Source organism: Lontra canadensis, unplaced genomic scaffold, assembly GCF_010015895.1.
Source record: "Lontra canadensis isolate GAN:19392208 unplaced genomic scaffold, GSC_riverotter_1.0 scaffold1, whole genome shotgun sequence".
NCBI classification, from domain to species: Eukaryota; Metazoa; Chordata; class Mammalia; order Carnivora; family Mustelidae; genus Lontra; species Lontra canadensis.
In genome coordinates, this window is record NW_022630995.1 from 107,092,033 (window position 1) to 107,112,372 (window position 20,340).

At 34.2% G+C, this 20,340-nt stretch overlaps 1 protein-coding gene across 7 annotated transcripts in view; it reads right to left on the reverse strand.

Moving 5' to 3' along the window:
- RAP1GDS1 (Rap1 GTPase-GDP dissociation stimulator 1) overlaps window positions 1-20,340 on the reverse strand; it is a 153,303-nt gene that overhangs the window by 119,090 nt on the left and 13,873 nt on the right. For 6 of the 7 annotated variants that reach the window (XM_032861314.1, XM_032861305.1, XM_032861295.1 and 3 more), the window contains exon 2: window positions 7,339-7,449. In XM_032861314.1, coding sequence (XP_032717205.1) covers window positions 7,339-7,449 — 111 coding nt within the window. The remainder of the gene's footprint in view (window positions 1-7,338; window positions 7,450-20,340) is intronic. The other variant, XM_032861279.1, reaches the window with a different exon arrangement.

The following is a 20,340-nucleotide window of genomic DNA, read 5'->3' on the forward strand; positions in this document are numbered from 1 at the left end:
AGAACAAGAAAGAAACCCTAAACCCAGCAGGAGAAGAGAAATCATAAAGATCAGAGCAGAAATCAATGAAAGAGAAACCAAAAAAACAACAGAACAAATCAACAAAACTAGGAGCTGGTTCTTTGAAAGAATTAATAAGATTGATAAACCCCTAGCCAGACTTAAACCAAAAAGAAAAGAGAAAGGACCCAAATAAAATCATGAATGAAAGAGGAGAGATCACAACTAACACCAAAGAAATACAGACAATCATAAGAACATATTATGAGCAACTCTATGCCACCAAATTTGACAATCTGGAAGAAATGGATGCATTCCTAGAGACATATAAACTACCAAAACTGAACCAGGAAGAAACAGAAAACCTGAACATTCCCATAACTAGTAAGGAGATTGAAGAAGTCATCAAAAATCTCCAATCAAACAAGAGCCCAGGGCCAGAAGGCTTCCCAGGGGAATTCTACCAAACATTTAAAGAAAATTAATTCCTATTCTCCTGAGACTGTTCCAAAAAATAGAAATGGAAGGAAAACTTCCCAACTCATTTTATGAGGCCAGCATCACCTTGATCCCAAAACCAGACAAGGATCCCATCAAAAAAGAGAACTTCAGACCAATATCCTTGATGAACACAGATGCAAAAATTCTCACCAAAATACTAGCCAGTAGGATTCAACAGTACATTAAAAGGATTATTCACCACGACCAAGTGGGATTTATTCCAGGGCTGCAAGGTTGGTTCAACATCCGCAAATCAATCAATGTGATACAACACGTTAATAAAAGAAAGAACAAGAACCATATGATACTCTCCATAGATGCTGAAAAAGCATTTGACAAAGTACAGCATCCCTTCCTGATCAAAACTCTTCAAAGTGTAGGGATAGAGGGCACATACCTCAATATTATCAAAGCCATCTATGAAAAACCCACTGCAAATATCATTCTCAATGGAGAAAAACTGAAAGCATTTCCGCTAAGGTCAGGAACACGGCAGGGATGTCCGTTATCACCACTGCTATTCAACGTAGTACTAGAAGTTCTAGCCTCAGCAATCAGACAACAAAAAGAAATTAAAGGCATCCAAATCGGCAAAGAAGAAGTCAAACTATCACTCTTCGCAGATGATATGATACTATATGTGGAAAACCCAAAAGACTCCACTCCAAAACTGCTAGAACTGGTACAGGAATTCAGTAAAGTGTCAGGATATAAAATCAATGCACAGAAATCAGTTGCATTTCTCTACACCAACAACAAGACAGAAGAAAGAGAAATTAAGGAGTCAATCCCATTTACAATTGGCACCCAAAACTATAAGGAATAAACCTAATCAAAGAGACTAAGAATCTATACACAGAAAACTATAAAGTACTCATGAAAGAAATTGAGGAAGACACAAAGAAATGGAAAAATGTTCCATGCTCCTGGATTGGAAGAATAAATATTGTGAAAATGTCTATGCTACCTAAAGCAATCTACACATTTAATGCAATTCCTATCAAAGTACCATCCATTTTTTTCAAGGAAATGGAACAAAGAATCCTAGAATTTATATGGAACCAGAAAAGACGGCGAATAGCCAACGGAATATTGAAAAAGAAAGCCAAACTTGGTGGCATCACAATTCCAGACTATTCCAGCTCTATTACAAAGCTGTCATCATCAAGACAGTATGGTACTGGCACAAAAACAGACACATAGATCAATGGAACAGAATAGAGAGCCCAGAAATAGACCCTCAACTCTATGGTCAACTCATCTTCGACAAAGCAGGAAAGAATGTCCAATGGAAAAAAGACCATCTCTTCAACAAATGGTGTTGGGAAAACTGGACAGCCACATGCAGAAAAATGAAACTGAACCCTTCTCCTTACACAACACATGAAAACAGACTCAAAATGGATGAAGGACCTCAATGTGAGAAAAGAATCCATCAAAATCCTTGAGGAGAACACAGGCAGCAACCTCTTTGACCTCAGCCACAGCAACTTCTTCCTAGGAACATCGCCAAAGGCAAGGGAAGCAAGGGCAAAACGAACTATTGGGACTTCATCAAGATCAAAAGCTTTTGCACAGCAAAGGAAACAGTTAGCAAAACCAAGACAACTGACAGAATGGGAGAAGATATTTGCAAACGACATATCAGATAAAGAGCTAGTGTCCAAAATCTATAAAGAACTTAGCAAACTCAACATCCAAAGAACAAATAATCCAATTGAGAAATGGGCAGAAGACATGAACAGACATTTTTGCAAAGAAGACATCCAGATGGCCAACGGACACATTAAAAAGTGCTCCACGTCACTTGGTATCAGGGAAATGCAAATCAAAACCACAATGAGATACCAGCTCACACCAGTCAGAATGACTAAAATTAATAAGTCAGGAAATGACAGATGCTGGAGAGGATGCAGCGAAAGGGGAACACTTCTACACTGTTCGTGGGAATGCAAGCTGGTGCAACCACTCTGAAAAACAGCATGGAGGTTCCTCAAAATGTTGAAAATAGAGCTACCCTACTACCCAGCAATTGTACTACTGGGTATTTACCCTAAAGATACAAATGTAGTGATCCAAAGGGGAACGTGCACCTGAATGTTTATAGCAACAATGTCCACAACAGCCAAACTATGGAAAGAACCCTGATGTCCAACAACAGATCAATGGATAAAGAAGATGTGGTATATATATACAATGGAATACTATGCAGCCATCAAAAGAAATGAAATCTCGCCATTTGCGACGACGTGGATGGAACTAGAGGGTATCATGCTTAGCGAAATAAGTCAATCGGAGAAAGACAACTATCATATGATCTCCCTGATATGAGGGAGAGGAGATGCAACATGGGGTTAAGGGGGTAGGAGAAGAGTAAATGAAGCAAGATGGGATTGGGAGAGAGACAAACCATAAGAGACTCTTAATCTCACAAAACAAACTGAGGTTTGCTGGGAGGGGAGTAGGGAGAGGGAGGTGGGGTTATGGACATTGGTGAAGGTATGTGCTATGGTGAGTGCTGTTAAGTGTGTAAACCTGGCGATTCACAGATCTGTACCCCTGGGGCTAATAATACATTATATGTTAATTAAAAAATTTAAAAATTTAAAATAAAAAGAAATATATCGCTTCTATGGTGCATTTGATAACTCAGGGTAAAAAGTAAAACCAAGATATTACCATGAAAGAAGTAAAATAATTTCTTGTTTCTACTAAAACAGCAGTAATCTTTCGTCCAGTGATTTCAGATTTAACATGCTATTGAAAAACAGTTGATAACAAGTTTCAAAGTCCCTTACTTAAAAGGAATAATTTGGGTCCCAAAAGTAAGTTAATTCAGAAATAATGAAGGCATAGAACAGACTAAAAGCAAATGACAACAGCAAGTTCTGTTAGAGAAGATTCACAAAGTAATCTACATTAGCGGCTTATATATATAATCTGGTATGTTTAGGATTATAGCTTCAGAAGGGAGCCAAAAATCAAAATAATGAATAAAAAAAAGAAAAAAGGCTAAGGAATAACAAGTATTCAACAAGTGGATGAGTATGATATTAGGTTAGGAATGTGGACTAGAAACTAAATACTTTTTTCTTTAGAGTAAACTGGGTTGTTCTACAGAAAATAATTCTGTGACTCTTGTATGAAATAGGAACTACTGTCATTAAGCTAAAAATTAAAGTTAGAGCACAAAGGTACATGAGGCAATGAGACAGAGGAAAACAGCCTGAATCCTTTAGGACAAGAATTTAAAGCTGTGCTGGTGATCATGCTGGCATTGTTTTGTGGTTCACTCAGCAATAGAACATGGTCCCCATGCTCTTACAATGGAATAGAATTTTTTATTATGAATGGACTGTTAATTTTTCTTGTCTTTGGGCATTTGATTTATGCTAGCAGTTTGCATTACAAGGGGATTTAGATCTCATATTCTCTAATGATATTCCTGTCCTAATGTTTAGGGATAAAAATATGGCCTACTGTTTTAAATTTTCAAATAAGCATGAAATAGAGGAACCATACTACAATAAACATTTATAGAGAATCCTCTATTCTCTGAATCAAAAGAAGTAAGAGTAAACAGAATCTTATTTCTTCAACAGTAGCTTTCAAATATTTACTAAAAACATTTTAAAACTGAGATCTAAAGTATTTATATGAATGAATGCTTCTATTATTTAGTACAGAAATTTATACAAAATGTTAAAGCAAAATATTTTCCATAAAATCCACTATTAAAACTGTCTCCTATCTCTTAAGATTCTGACATATATATTTAATGTTACCCAAAAAAAATTTAAGAAAGAAGACCACTCTGAAGTCATATTTCAATTTCAGATTATGATAATTTTTGATGTGCAATTCAAATATACTAAATTTCCACGGTGTAAAAATTTTAAAAAGCATAATTTCTTTCCATTCAGATTTGGCCCTTCCAATGACAGGTTAGTAGACTATAAAATAAAATTTTAAATTTAGATTTCTATTACACATATTACCATCTTATACTTGTACAGAATGGAGAAATCATTGTTTCTTGATCAGGTGCAATTCTGTACAAGCAGTGATATTTTTAGCTAAAACACCTGACACTAAGAAAGAATTATGACAATAGAAGGTCTCTGCAAAAAAAGCCAGTACAGATTCACTTAAATGTTTTATAATTTTACCTTTAAGAGGATAAAAGTAGCAATGGATCAATCACTTCAAGGAAAATAAACACTAGTTTTTTAAAAATGTCAATAAAACGTCTATAAGATAAGTCTGTAATTCAAGAAAAAAAGTTTACATATCATTCTCATCTTTAATAACATAATTTGAAAATATTTAAAAAGAAACAAAAATTTAAGACACAATATTAAAACTATCTTTTGGAAACACTTTCACAGTCTATAAACTCAGCAAAAAGCTACACTTCACTCAGAATGTAATTTTTTTATTTTGTAGACTAAGAGTTCAATTCCAAACTCTAGACTCTATCAGAGTAAAGCAAGTAACGTCAGTGTCTGTTTCCTTTTCCTTTACATGGAGATGAGAATACCTCTTCATGGGACTAAAGGAAAGTTTTATTTAGATAACAGATAAAGCCCCAAGTCCAATGCTGAGTACATAATAAGCATTCAGTCAATGACAGATAATCATTCTTCACTTAAACACTAGACATCTGCATGAACTCCCTCTTCCCGTGTCAAATTCTTTTCTGTCAATAGTCTTAGATATGAGGACACATGAATTTTTTTTAGATTCTTTTTTTTTCTTTTTTAAAGATTTTATTTATTTATTTGACAGAAAGAGAGGGAGAGATCACAAGTAGGCAGAGAGGCAGGTAGAAGAGGGCGGGAAAGCAGGCTCCCTGCTGAGCAGAGAGCCCAATGCAGGGCTTGATCCCAGGACCCTGGGACCATAACCTGAGCTGAAGGCAGAGGCTTAACCCACTGAGCCACCCAGGCACCCCAAATTTTGTTAGATTCTTGAAAAGACATATTCCTTTTGCTCCCTTCTTGGGGAGTCAATAGTTAAATTCGTAGAGTTTGTTGTTTTTATTGACATCTTGTGGCTATTGGCCTTAACACTTTATAATATACAATTTCAAGGCTATTTTCAATAAATAGTTTCAATGAGTAAGTCTGCAATAGATCTGAAATTTAACCCAACAATTATATACTTCTCACTATTTCTTAAATCTATTCTTTAAAAAGTTATAAACTTTGGCTTCCTTTTTTCATTTTTCTTCTTCAACTTTAGTTCTCTATCATTCTTTCCAGAGAGGGCTGAGCAACCCTCTACATATAACCAATAACACTGCCTCCATATCCTTCAGTTTCTGAACAAATGGTCCATTAAGAAAATTATTTTTTCTAACGCAGAAAAAAATAACAGGCCACTAAAAACAAAAGAAGAGTATAACAAAACAACTCTTCAAAAAAGATAAACTTGAGATATTCAATTTACTTAGACCAATTACATTACGTAAATCTGCCTATACGGGCATATAAAACTCAGGTCATCACTTAATTCTTTCTAGTCTTCTAGACCATGCTACACATAAGAATTTTCTGTGATCATGGAAATCAAAAGATTTCAAAAGAACTTCCTGTGATCATGGCTTAATATCTGTGATCCCCAAAAAGGTAGTTACTAGCCAAGTGTGGCTACTGAAAATAAGACTAAGGTACGTACTTTTAAGTTAAATTAAATGATTAAATTTAAATAGCCACATTTATCTACTACAATGGACAGCACAGCCTTAGACACTCTCCTTTTCTTTCTCTTTACCGGATGCTCTTATTTAAATCCTTGTTTCAAACACTTTCTCTGTCATATCTAAGATTGAACAGCTTGACAGAGTTACAATCTCAAAAGCAAAGAGAATTACTGAAAAAGACTTTTCCAAGCTAGTTTTAAAATGTACTTTTTGATGAAGAGTACCACATTCAATTATTTTAGATTTTCTAAGCACAGTTCACTGAGAAATGAAAAATAAAAAAGAAATAACACACACATCTGAGTGCTTGAAATTAAAACTCTAACAATATATACTATCTCCTAAATTCTCTGTCAGCTACATAGCTATTCCCAGAATAAGATAATGGTATGATTAAAAACAAGTACAGCACAAACCATAGCACAACAAAGCAGAACCAAGGAAACAAATATCATTGTTACCCCCATCTATTCTGTGATAATAGAAATATTAATGAATGGAAACATGATGGATCAAATGCAACAATACAATGTGTTAGCCAATGAAGAGTTGTATAATTTTTATCATGAGTATTATTTACCACATATCAAGTCCTAGCTCAATTTTAAGGGATTTTTGAATGACTGCTTATGGTTCTTTCCAATTAAATCTGAGCATAAGCATTACTTTATTTACTTTTCATAAACATTACTTTAAAGTAGAACTATTAAAAAGGTGACCATAAGCTCTCAGAAAAAGATTTTAGTTATTTTAAGTTCCCCTTTGTTTTTCCTCCCCAGTCTCCCCACATACACACACACTCATCTCTTTCAAACAAATGTAGGTGTTTAGAAGGAAAACAACTATGGTGCTTATCTGTTAGGAATGAAAGAATAGCCTCTCTCTGGGGCTGGTATTAATGTCATTACCACCAGTCAATTCCTCCTTTCTTCTGCCTGTCAACTTGGCTTTTATTACCTTGGGGGTGGGGAGGTGGGGTGGGAGGGTGGAGCATGTAAAACAACTTCAGTATCTGGGGATTCAAAAGAATTCAAGTTATGTGAATGCAAGTTATGTGCTAAACTACATACCAATTTCTGAATGACTACTGATTTAATTTTTTTGTTTGGCATTTAAAACATAATGAAACTTACTATTCTGAGCCAGCGCTTGAAGCAGACAATCCAAGCATCCTTCTAAACTATCCTCAGTTCTGTCAACAGCTGTTATCTTCAACTTCTTCAAGGTATCACTGAGATTATCTGCTTATAGAAAAAAAGAGAAATCAGAACTCTCACTAACATATAATCCTCATGTTTCATGACCGTTACCACTAACAGGCATTACTGTGAATAACCTCCACAAACTTTACAAAATGGCCATGGATTGTACCATTACAAATTTTTTAAATAAAATGTATCCACATTTAATTCAGATATTAAATATTCATTCTGTATATGTGAGATACCAGGGATATTCAGGAATATTACAGATTGTCACAGAACATCTTCTTCAGGATTCTTATACCATATTTAGCCTGTTCAGGAAACCAGCCATGATTAATTGAAAAAAAAAACTAAATGTCCCCAAAAGATTACATTGCTTTGCAAATAATATTTTGTTTCATTTTTGGCCTCCTCTGCTGTATTTCAAAGACATAAAATAAAAATGAAGGTTTAGAAAAGTTTCAAAATAATATGACTTAAAATACCAGAAAACTGATAACTATAAAACCTACTCTAACACTGCCATCTGAAAAACACTTCAAATCAAAATACTGCTATAAACTAAAACATGTACATTTTGGATTATAAGGCCATGCTCTAATCCTAATTGTATGTGGATTCCCCCACACATACATTGTCAAAATTCTTTACATTAAAAATTCAGATCCCCACATTTATCCAATGTAAATTTTATTTACATCAATTATTTCTATTGACATTTAAATACTAAAAATTAAAACTGAGACTTTTTAAGATTCATTTTAGTAATTCATTTAACCCTAAGTTATAAAATTATAAATTATAAAATTATTTAACAGTAATATTTAAAAATATATATATTTTAGAAACAAAAAACTCAGTAAAAATAGTATTGTTCTACCTTTTTACAAGTCTCCATAATGTCTGCCTTTACAGAAAGTAACTGGGTTTTCACATCTGCTTCTGTACTCAAATCTTCTATAATTTGTTGTTTGGGTTAAGCAGATGAAGAAAATTCAGCCTTAAGCAGCCTTAAAACATGTGAGGCTGCTTAAAAACAGCCTCACATGTTTTACACACATAGTTGAAAAACAGCAGGGTATTTTAATAGCCTTTTCAGATAATTGTGAATATTCTTTGACACCACACCAAAACTGGACAAGTGGTAGTTTTTTAAAGGTTGGTTGTTTCTCTTCAAAACATGAGACTTTGCAATGCCACAAGTGTTTTATGTCTACCTCCCATTTCATGCAAAGAATATTTTTAAAATGTGTATACAGATATTAAGGGTTTTTCTTTTTTAATTTTTTTTCCCCTGCTTCATAATGGGCATTCTTAAGCTGATATTTTTTTTCTTCTTCATGTTACAGTGAATGTTACTAATACGATTCAGTACTACTACTGCTCTGATTCACACATTTTAAAGCATCCTCAGTTTTTCACCCATAATTGCTTTTGTACCATAATTAGGGCAAATGCAGGCAGTATTGACCTCACAGACACCCTAATGGGATACCAAGAACCTCTAGCATTGCTGCTGCAGTTAGAATTTCAGGTATTTTCTTACTTCAAAGTAAGGTATACATTGTAATAGACTTCTGTACATTTCCAGGTCAAAACAATTCTACAAATATGATGAAATCCCCTATTGTAAAATGAAAGATAATTACTTTCCATGCCAATCCAAGAAAAAGTAGACTTAAAATTTTACATAATATAATAATAACATGCTCTAGGGACACCTCGTACAACCTGACTGTTCCAGTAAACCTAAACCTATAATTTATTAAAAACCCCAGATTATCTTTCATATCCAAGTTTAATATTTACTTTCTTAAGAGGGGCTAAGCAGTTTTGAGAAACTGATTTTTATTCTAAAGAAAAAGTATATTTGTATGTATCTCTTCTGTAAGCTAAAAAGATGATGTAGGGCATCATATTTAAGATCTTCTTGTTCAAACTTACTAAGTTCATATTAAGTTAATTTTCCTGAAATAAAGTATGAATAACGTACAGTATCTAAATTCATATTATTAAAATTAATAAATGTAATTATCCCAACACTGAGGAAAAAAGTAAGACTTATGTTAGTCAAATTACAGCAATCCATCAAAACTATCAGTCAACAAGAAATAAAAGGCAGTTAAGACTCATTTAATACTACTGATGTTGGCATCTGAGTCTTTTTAAATTCTTTCCTTCCCTTCATCTCATCCCCAAAGCTCCTTACTTGACATCCCCTTCTGATGGGAGTCTCAGTATGGCTTATACGAGTCCAGAGACCATCGTTGTCCATTTTATCTAAGTCTCCTCTGCCTTAACCTCTCAGGATCATTTTCAATCACCGTATCCATCCTTCACAGCACTATTCACAAGTTTTAATTATATTTTTTTGTTTAACTGTTAATATACGCTCCCCCACTATATTTTATGGGACATCAACTTAATTATAGCCATTGCACAGTGCCCAGTAAATATAAGGACTGAGTTCGTTCTTTGCACAAAGCTGTCTAGTTACCATCCTTTGTATCACACATTTAAGAGCCAAAGTGGGCCAATAGCAAAGGCAAATTAATTGTGACCTGTTAAGCACCTACTACATACTCCATATAATTTAAAATATAAACAGAGTGTCTTACATTTTAAGATACAAAAAAAAAAAAATCACTGAAGACAATTTAAGCATTTAAGAATATAAAATATGTAACTAAAAACTACATAGATCATCCCACTTTTAAAAGATTTTTTATGTCAGTAAAAAAGCATTCAGCCTCTCCATGGGAATAATTACATGCCTATTAATGATGTGAGATCTTCTCAGGGAAGTTCATTAAATTCTACATCCAGAGACAACCAAAGCTGTCAAACAGAATTACTACAAATCTATTATGATTTTAAGCATTTTAAATGAATGAACAGGTTAGTACTGAAAGAAACATTAATCAGTTTATAAAATAAAATGCTAGAATGTTTCATATCTTTATTAGAATGCTGATTACATGAATATATAATACATTTTCCAAAGTTCATAAAACTGACCATTTAAAATCTGTGCATTTTAGCTTTAGAACAGAGGGAATTAGGAACAGAGGGTATTATTTCTGGACTCCCTCAAACTATGACAGTACATCTCAGCAGTGAATTCTTACCATTAAGACACTGAAATTGTTCTAATGGACAATCTCTCAGCTTCTGGCCGGTGGCAGGGGTGAAGGGGAAGCAGTAAGTCAAGAATGATAATTTTCATGGGAGGTTCTACTACTAAGAGGTATTAATAATCAAAATAAAATTTTTCTTAGAAGAATTTCTTTCCTATATGACAGCATATGACAAGACTAGCTTGTCTTATGAAAGAAAATGCAACATTTTCAGAGTTAAGCAAAGTTGACTTTGTCATTAATTCTGCATCGCCTACTTCTAACCACTTCTTCGCTCTTAAAACCACAACCTAACCAAGTCTTCTTAAACTATATCAAAATTACTCTCGCCAAGGTCTTAAATGATATCTTGACAAATCCAATGGATTTTTCTCAATCCTCTTATCCAATATCTTTGTAGCAACAGACTCTTTTCTTTTTTGGTACACTTTCTACTGACTTCAGAACACCAGTCTGAACATTTGTTCTCAGGCTTCTTCTTCTTTCTCTACCCCGTCGATGTTAGTGTGACCTCTGTTTTACCTTTTCTGTATTTTTCATTTTGCTAGTTTTATAGTCCTAGGTTCATAAAACTCTTAGCTTATTTCTACTGTTAGATGGGAAATTCTTGTAGAACAGTAACTTCTAAGATATACACACTGCCCTCTATAGTGGAAATTTACCAAATCCTGAAAATCTACCTTACTTTCTGAATTACTTGCATCTTTTATTGTAAATTATGGTACAAACTGCCATGATTAATATTTTTATTAGGATGGGGTATACTAAAAACAATGACATTTCATTATGTTTTTTTCTCATTCTAATTATTTCCAAAATCAGATAAACACTTTACAAGCAGCCACCATTCATTCTTTTTTTTTTTTTTTAAACATATAATGTATTATTTGTTTCAGGGGTACAGGTCTGTGAATCATCAGTCTTATACAATTCACAGTGCTCAGCACAGCCCATACCCTTCCCAATGTCCCTCACCCAGCCATTCCATCCCTCTCACCTCCCTCCCCTAAAGCAACACTCAGTTTGTTTCATTCTTAAATAGTAGTAAAGTCTATTTTAGTTTGAACCAGAAACACTGTAGTCTAACTTGTCACCTTTGATTAGAGGGTCAAGAGTCTGACAGATGATCTTTATAACTACAGTCTTAAGCCATCACGGATAAAAGCAAGATATAGTTTGTAAAATTTTATTTCACACAATGCCCAAAACCTTTTCATTTAGAGTTCAAGAATTATTTTACCATTGTTATAGCTATCAAATATAGCTTTAGCATGTAACATGATATAATAAATTAATACATTGGCTTTTTTTTATTAGATAGTGATTTATAGTGAGACCCAGGCTTAATTCTTTGTTCCAGAAATGACCAAGAAAAATATGAGGGTGATTTCTTTTCCTCAACAACCCCCAATAGATTTAAAATACTATATAAAATGGTGGTCAAGGCCCAAAATATTGTAAGCCAATTAAGAAAACAATGTGGATACATCAACAAAGCTTGAGGGTATTTGTTGAAGAATTTAAAGAAACCCAAGAATTATACTAGAATGATGTTGGAGAAAATGTATAATCCGTCATTACAAACACCCTCTGTGTGAAGAACTGTTGGAGAGGTGTCTGGGTGGCTCAGTTGGTTAAGCAGCCGGACTCTGAATTTTGGCTCAGGTCATGATCTCAGAGTTGTTGAGATCAGCCCTGAATTAGACTTTGTGCTGGGTATGGAGCTTGCTTAAAAGTCTCTCTCTTTCCCTCTCCCTCTGTGACCCCTGTCCCAGCTCAAGCACATGCACCTACTCTCTCTTAAAAAAGAAAAAAAACTGTTGGAATGATCTCTATACACAAGAGTTCCAGAAGATGCAACAAAGTAGAAACCATATACTTTCAAATTTCACTTCTATACAGGTAAGCTAATTGAGTTCATATCGAAGGAGGAACTCTCTAAACATAAAAACAAGCACTTGAAATGTATTCATTCGCTCTGCTCCAGTTTCTTATACCTAGCATATGCCTGAAAACCAACTTGAGTCCTCACAGTATCAATATCCTACCACCAGGATTCTTACAGAACATTTTATCAGTTTACTCTATTATCCAGTATTTCCCAGTTTCTCAGTCTCCACTTATCTCTGGGCCCTCATACTCCCTTAGATTAGAATACTAATCTAGGACTTAATTATTTTTTAGCGTGAATTTCTACTTCTCCAGGATAATACTTAAGTGTCTGCCTACAATGCTTTAGCTCTGGCACTTACATTCAAGAGTAAAACATAATCATCCCTCCAAGCTCTGCCCTACACTCTAAGATATACCTACCAGGGAAAGAAAAGCAGACAAGGGGCAGATAATATAAATTGAGTAAGAGGAAATTCTGCTAAACGTAGGGGAATGTTTAAAGGCTATATAAGACAGATTAAGAGAAGTGTTTGGGCTGTATATTTAGACTTACAAGCAGTCCTGAGCGAGATTCTTCACCAGAACATACTTAAAGTATTTAATTAAGATTGGTGCAAAGGGAATAGTTCCACTTAGTAACTTAATAAATAAAAGAAAGAGATAATACACACTGAAATTTATAAATTTTTAGGCAACACCAACTTTTCTGGACAATAAAATGCGAAACAGAAAAAATGGTACCTACACAGGTAATAAAAAATGTGACAGGTGAGTTTAACATAAGTATATATTAAGAATCTAAAAAAAGGGGCACCTGGGTGGCTCAGTGGGTTAAGCCTCTGCCTTCGGCTCAGGTCATGATCCCGGGGTCCTGGGATCTAGCCCCTCATCGGGCTCTCTGCTCAGCAGGGAGCCTACTTCCTTTCCTCTCTCTCTGCCTGCCTCTCTGCCTGCTTGAGATCTCTCTCTGTCAAATAAATAAATAAAAATCTTAAAAAAAAAAAAAGAATCTAAAAAAAAAAAGGATACTATTTCAACTATTATTTATGAACCCACAAATATTTTCCCAGGATAATGCTACAGAAAGCAAAAGGAAAATTGAGATTCAAGATAAAACAAAGGAGAATTTAGATAAAAATTAAACAGAAAGTTTGACAATACCCTTACTTAAAGCTACAGTGCACCATAAATTTGAAAGAAATAAAATTAAAGCAACAGGATGAAGAGACATTAAGTCAATTATCAACTTGTTACTTAGCTCGAAATTCACCATTACTGCCAATCTATAAAAATGAATCTGGGCCCTTTAAATATTTTTCCTTTGACAGAAGGCATGATACAAGATTTGTCTATAGAGGACAATGGATAGCACTGAAGAGGAAGATGCTCTCCTTCTGGCTCAGCCTTCATAATTTTCTCCAGTGTCACAAGTCCACAAGTCATAGCTTTCAACATACATTTTTTCCAGTTCTCAATTCAGGCAGCAGGACTATGTCCAAGAGTCCTAGACAACTCAAGTCTGCATCCCACCACCTCCTGATGAAGTATGTCCTTCCTTGGATATGCTCCCATAACCCTAGATTTCCCTTCAGATTTGCTATCTACCTTTAAAAAGTTACTTTCCTATTATTGCTTAATAATTTCTATATTAAATGTCTCCTGTTTAAATTACTGTGTTATGGAAGATCATTCTCTTTGGATTTCTTGATATTCCTGCACTATTAGGGTCTTCTGAGCAAGGGAAATCGGTAAGTTACAATAAAGGTAAGTCTCCCTTTCTGGAGACATTTTAGGATCATAAAAAATTTCCCTCTTCTTTCCAGAGATTTGCTTTTAGCTTATATTTAGGGTAATACTCCTAGAGATACTTCTCCCTTTCCCTAGTATTGATTTGTTTTAATTCCAGAGTAAAAACACGGGTGTGTGTGTGTGTATGTGCGTGTATGCAGTTTTTTATATTTACAAATACACACATACAAACTTTAAAGCATAATCAATCCAAATGTTACTATAATATTGATTATCTTTCTATGGTAATGTTCTTAATAAAAAATATCATTATTTTTCCAATTAAATTATTTTAGAAAATAATAATGACTCTATAATTGAAATCCCTTGGTTAATGTACAATAAAGTATTACTTTTTCCAGTGGTAATGAACTTAAAACCCACTGGCTCCCAAAAAGTGATGGAAAAGATACAGATTCAAACTAATTTTGCCAAATACACTAATATGAGGTTATTATTATAAAATTAACATTAAAATTAATACCAAAGATAGCAACTACATTTTAATTTGGAGAGATGAATATAGATATTCCTTTTTCCTATCAGGTTTTTGGGGTTTTTTTAAGATTTTATTTATTTATTTGACAGACAGATCACAAGTAGGCAGAGAGGCAGGCAGAGAGGGGGAAGCAGGCTCCCCGCCAAACAGAGAGCCCGATGCGGGGCTCAATCCCAGGACCCCGGGATCATGACCTGAGCAAAAGGCAGAGGCTTTAACCCACTGAGCTACCCAGGTGCCCCTCCCACCAGGTTTTATTACGCTAGTATGTTTTGAAAAAAAAAAAAAAAAAAATTACACAGATTTTAGTGGTAACTATCCTTATTAGGAGTACTGACTGACATTTTTTATTAGCCAAACAGGTAAAATTTACCATAAAGCAACAGTGAAACTGTTTAAACTGTTTAAACATGTGTATTTCTTTTCTGGCAGCAAATATATCTTTAAGGGAAAATTAAATACACCACAGGGAAATGTTATCTGCTAGACAAAATTCTCTGTTAAGCTATCTCTCATTGAGATGAAAAGAAAAACTCAGTAAACATTTATTCATCAGGTAGTTCCCACTGTGATGAGTTTTAATAGCAGAAACAATGCATCTTTCAGGTTTTATAACTGTTCCAATTATTACAGTTACATAACAAACTACCTCAAACTTAATGGCATAAAGCAAAACCCATTTCATTGTACTCACAGATTCTGTGAAACAGGAATTCACAAAGGGCACACTGAGGAGGGTTTTTCTGTTCCACAAGGTTTGGGGCCTCAATGTGAAGTTTCAAAGGATAGGGGTGTATCTCCAAGAGTGACTACACAGCAGGGTCTGGCATCATCTGAGTCATCTGATGGTTCTGGTAATTGGCCTCAAAGGACTTGAAGGTTATGAATGCCAACCTGACACCTGAGGCCCCTCCACATGGCATGGCTTCCTCACAGAATGGCAACTACAGGGTCAGACTTTTCCAAAGCTCCAAGCAGGCCGGTATTCCCACAAACAAGGTGAACGCAACACTGTGTTTTACTACCAAATCTAGAAAATGACACAGCACTTCTGGTACATTCTATTGGTTACAAGTGAGTCACAAGCATGCCCATATTCAGCAGTAAGAGAACTCCCCAACTCTCAGTGGGGAATGGCAAGTTCTAGATATATTTATGGGGGGCAAGAGGTATTGTTGTGGCTATCTTTGGAAAACATAAGCTACTATAATAATATTTACTAAACTGATTTGGTTAAAATAATACAACCAACAGCATTAAATCCTTTGAATGTTTTACCACTGAACACAAGGTACAGTTTCCCCCCAAATGACTGTATGCTCAGCTCTGGAAACAGAAATTAAAATTTATATGGTTATTCTTATTAATATTTATGAAATAGGATTATTATTACTATCTATATCTTAGTGGATAAGAAAGTTCAATTTGAAAGCTGAAAAACTTGCTTAGAAAGGTAGTGCCAAAGGTGAGATAAATCCAGACATGTGTGTCTTCAACACCTAGGTTCTTTCCACTGAACAGGCAGTCCACATATTACCATATTAAATGAAATTCATGCAGATTTCATGAAAATCAGAGCTGTGCAAAGTGAAGTCTACCTAATTCTTACTTTAGAGAGATGTAAACCCTTCAAGAATGAATTTATAACCCAACCATGTTACATAGTTGTACTAGCTAACTGCCTATGTATGTAGCTAACTGCCTATGTATGTGAATGTGTGCAGCAAAATAAAAGAAAAGGGTTGGTTGGGAAGGGAGGGGAATCACAATGAAATGTAGCAGGGGCAGCCTCTGCCCTTGTATCTCAAGAGTAGTAACAATGCTGGGTACATACTCTAGCTTCCATTAAATGTTTAAATAGATAAATAAGTTCTAAGAACTACTTTCTTGATCATTTCAAGTAATGAGCACCTGTATATTACTGAGAAGCTATACTAGGGCTGAAATGGTACATACAATATTTTCTCTCATTGAAATTCTTAGGGCTCTTGTTTTTTCTTTCAAGAATCCAAATTATACCCTTATCTGTTTCTATTAGTCATATCTTAATGTTATCTTCCAGTTAGAGGTTCTAAGCTTTTCAAAAGCAGAAACTGTCACCACTTGCATTACTTGCCACTTTCTGTAATGCATAATATGATAGTCCTATGTTTCTTGTTTCTGATCTGACCAATGATGTTTTATACAAACCATATAGAACCAGAAATGTGACAGTTATTGTTTCTTGGAGCTTCACACCACTCTTGCCAAAAATGCATTCTTACAACCAAAGCAAATTAAGTTAGTCAGCTCCAATCCTATCTTTATTGTAATTGGTTTTGTTTTTGAAGACAATTATATAATTTTAAAAGTAAACTAACATTTCTATTTATGTAAAACAAACATTTCAATGTAAATTGTTTTGTTATTTTTTAAGATTTTATTTGAGAGAGAGAGAGCACAAGTAGGGAGGAGGGGAAAAGGGAGAGGGGAGAGGTAGGCTCCCCGCTGAGCAGGGGACCCCGGGATCATGACCTGAGCCAAAGGCAGCCCCTTACCCAACTGAGCCACCCATGCGCCTCTAAGTTTTGTTTGGTTATAATGATCAGTCTCATCTCTTATAATGGAGTTACTTGAGGAATCTTCAAAATGGAGTATTTTTCAAAAGAACTAAAGGAAATAATTTTTATTTTTTGATCAATTTCTTGTTAAAAACAATCTCAGATGGTGTTAGTTCACAGTTTTGAAAGCATTTTTTTGTTAAAGTTCCATGATTCCTGGTTGTTGTTTTTCTGACTATAAAAATGAAACCCCCACCCATAAGTTAGGAGAACTTACTAGTTATTTGAAATTATTTTATATAATTTTATGTAATTCTTTTCTACATAATTTATAATTTAACTTGTTTAATATTCTTTAAAATTATAGAATTCTATGTAATTTATTTTATATAATTGGTTTAAATAACTTTATATAATCCTTGTATGTTAGAAAATGCTTTCTAATATACACAAGAAAATAATGCTTTCTACAAACAATCTAGCAGCCCTATTGCACTTTGATGACTCTTTAAAAATGCCATACCATCATTTTGCCTAGAAAGGCACCATCACACCCCCCACCAAAAAAAAAACAGGGGGAAAAATACAATGATCCGGGTTTGGGAGGCGGTCAGTCTCATTAAATAAGTGAGTGTGAAGGTTTGCACATTATAATTTGTATTAGTTCTCTATGAAATTAGTTCTCTATGGAAAGGGGCTCTTTTCCCCCCTTCCATTTTTAATCGAAATCTATTATTTGGTTTTTATTCAATAATAATGATAGTATTTTAAGAATACAGATGAAATAGGGATTTAAAAGAGCTTAAGTAACTTGTCAAAGGCTATACTACAGAATTAATTTATGAAAGAGGAGAGATTCTATCCTCTATCTCTTCAATTTCCTTTTTTTTTTTAAGACTTTATTTATTTGACAGAGATCGCAAGTAGGTGGGGGGGGGGTACACCATCCCTGCTGAGCAGGGAGCCCAATGCAGGGCCCAATCCCAGGACCCTGAGATCATGACCTGAGCCGAAGGCAGAGGCTTAACCCACTGAGCCACCCAGATGCCCCTCTCTTCAATTTCTTATATCATTCTGATCAATTACAGATTTGGCTTAATTATGATTGATGAGAATATATGTTATCACAGATATTGGCTTTGCTCTTGACTACTTACATGACAATTTTTGCAGTAATTAATTTTAAACTAAATTTACTAACTTTGAAAAAGTGATGTAAGTTCCATTTTACCACAATTTTGAACACAATTATAGCTTTTGAATTACTAAAGACTTAACAGAAATCTCAGAGATTGCAAATTCAAATATTTGTAAGAGCCATATGCCACATTAACAAAAGCTAAACATCAGATGATCATCTCAGTAGATGCAGAAAAAGCATTTGTCAAAATTCAAAATCCATTCATGATAAAAACTCTCAACAAAGTGGAGTTACAGAGAACATAACCACCTGCATTATTTAACATAATATGGCCATATAGGGGGATGCCTGGGTAGCTCAGTTGGTTGAGTGTCTGACTCTGGATCTCAGTTCAGGTCTTGATCTCACAGTTGTGCATTCAAGCTCCGCAATGGGCTCCACCTACTTAAATTAAAAAAAAAAAAAAAGGAGGCCATATATGAAAACCTACAGTTAACATCATACCCGATGGTGAAAAATTGAGAGCTGAGAGCTTTCCCTCTAAACTTAGGACAAGACAAGTATCAATACATACTTGCCACTTTTATTCAACATAGTACTGGGAGTCCTAGCCACAGTAACCAGACAAGAAAAAAACAAACAGCATCCATTTTGGTAAGGGAGAAATTAAACTGTCAGTATTCACAGATGATATACTATATGTAAAAAACCTTAAAGACCCCAAAAATTAATAAAATAAATGAACAGAATAAATGAAAAAATGAAATTAAAAATGTATAGAAATAATAAATGAATAAACAGAAGTAGTAAATGAGTAAGTTGCAAAACACAAAATTAATACCCAGAAACTTGTACATTTCTATACACTAGTAAGGAAGCTGCAGAAAAAGAAATTTCGAAAACAATTCCATTTACACTTGCACCAAAAACAACAAAATACTTAGGAAGAAACTTGATCAAGGAAGTGAAAGAGCTGTACTCTGGAAACTATAAAGCATGGATAGAAGAAATTGAAGAAGACATAAACAAATGGAAAGATAATCCATGCTCATGGATTGGAAGAATTAATATTGCTAAAGTATCCATACCACCCAAAGCAATCTACAGATTCAGTGCAACCCCTATTAAAATACCATCAGCATTTTTTATAGAACTAGAACAAATAATCCTAAATTAGTATGGAATAGAAGACTCTGAATAGCCAAAATAATCTTCAGAAAGAACAAAGCTGGAAGTATCATAATTCCAGATTTCAAGATACACTACAAAGTTGCACAAAACAAAACAGTGTGGCACTAGCATAAAAATAGATCAATGGAAAAGAATAGAAAGCCCAGAAATAAACCCACTATATGATCAGTTAATATCATATGTTATATATTATTATATATTATATAGTCAATCTATGACAAAAAAGGAAAGAACATACAATGAGGAAAAAACAGTCTTTTCAAGACATAGTGCTAGGAAAACTGAAGAGCTACATGCAAAAGAATGAAACTAGGGCACCCTTCTAACACCATACACAAAAATAAACTCAAAATTGATTAAAAACCTAAATATGAGACCTGAAACCATGAAAGCTCTAGAAGATCATGAGGAATAATATCTTTGATATTGACCACAGCAACATTTTTCTAAATACCTCACCTAAGGCAAGGGTAACAAAAGCAAAAATAAACAATTGGGAATATATCAAAATAAAAAGCTTTTACACAGTGAAGAAAACCATCAACAAAACAAAAAGATAACCTACTGAATGGTAGAAAATACTTGTAAATGATATGTAAGGATTTAATATCCAAAATATACAAAGAACTTATATAACTCAACAACAAAAACCAAATAATCCAATTAAAAACTGGGCAGAAGAAATACACATTTCTCCAAAGATGGCCAATAGACCCGTGAAAAGATGCTCAACATCACTAA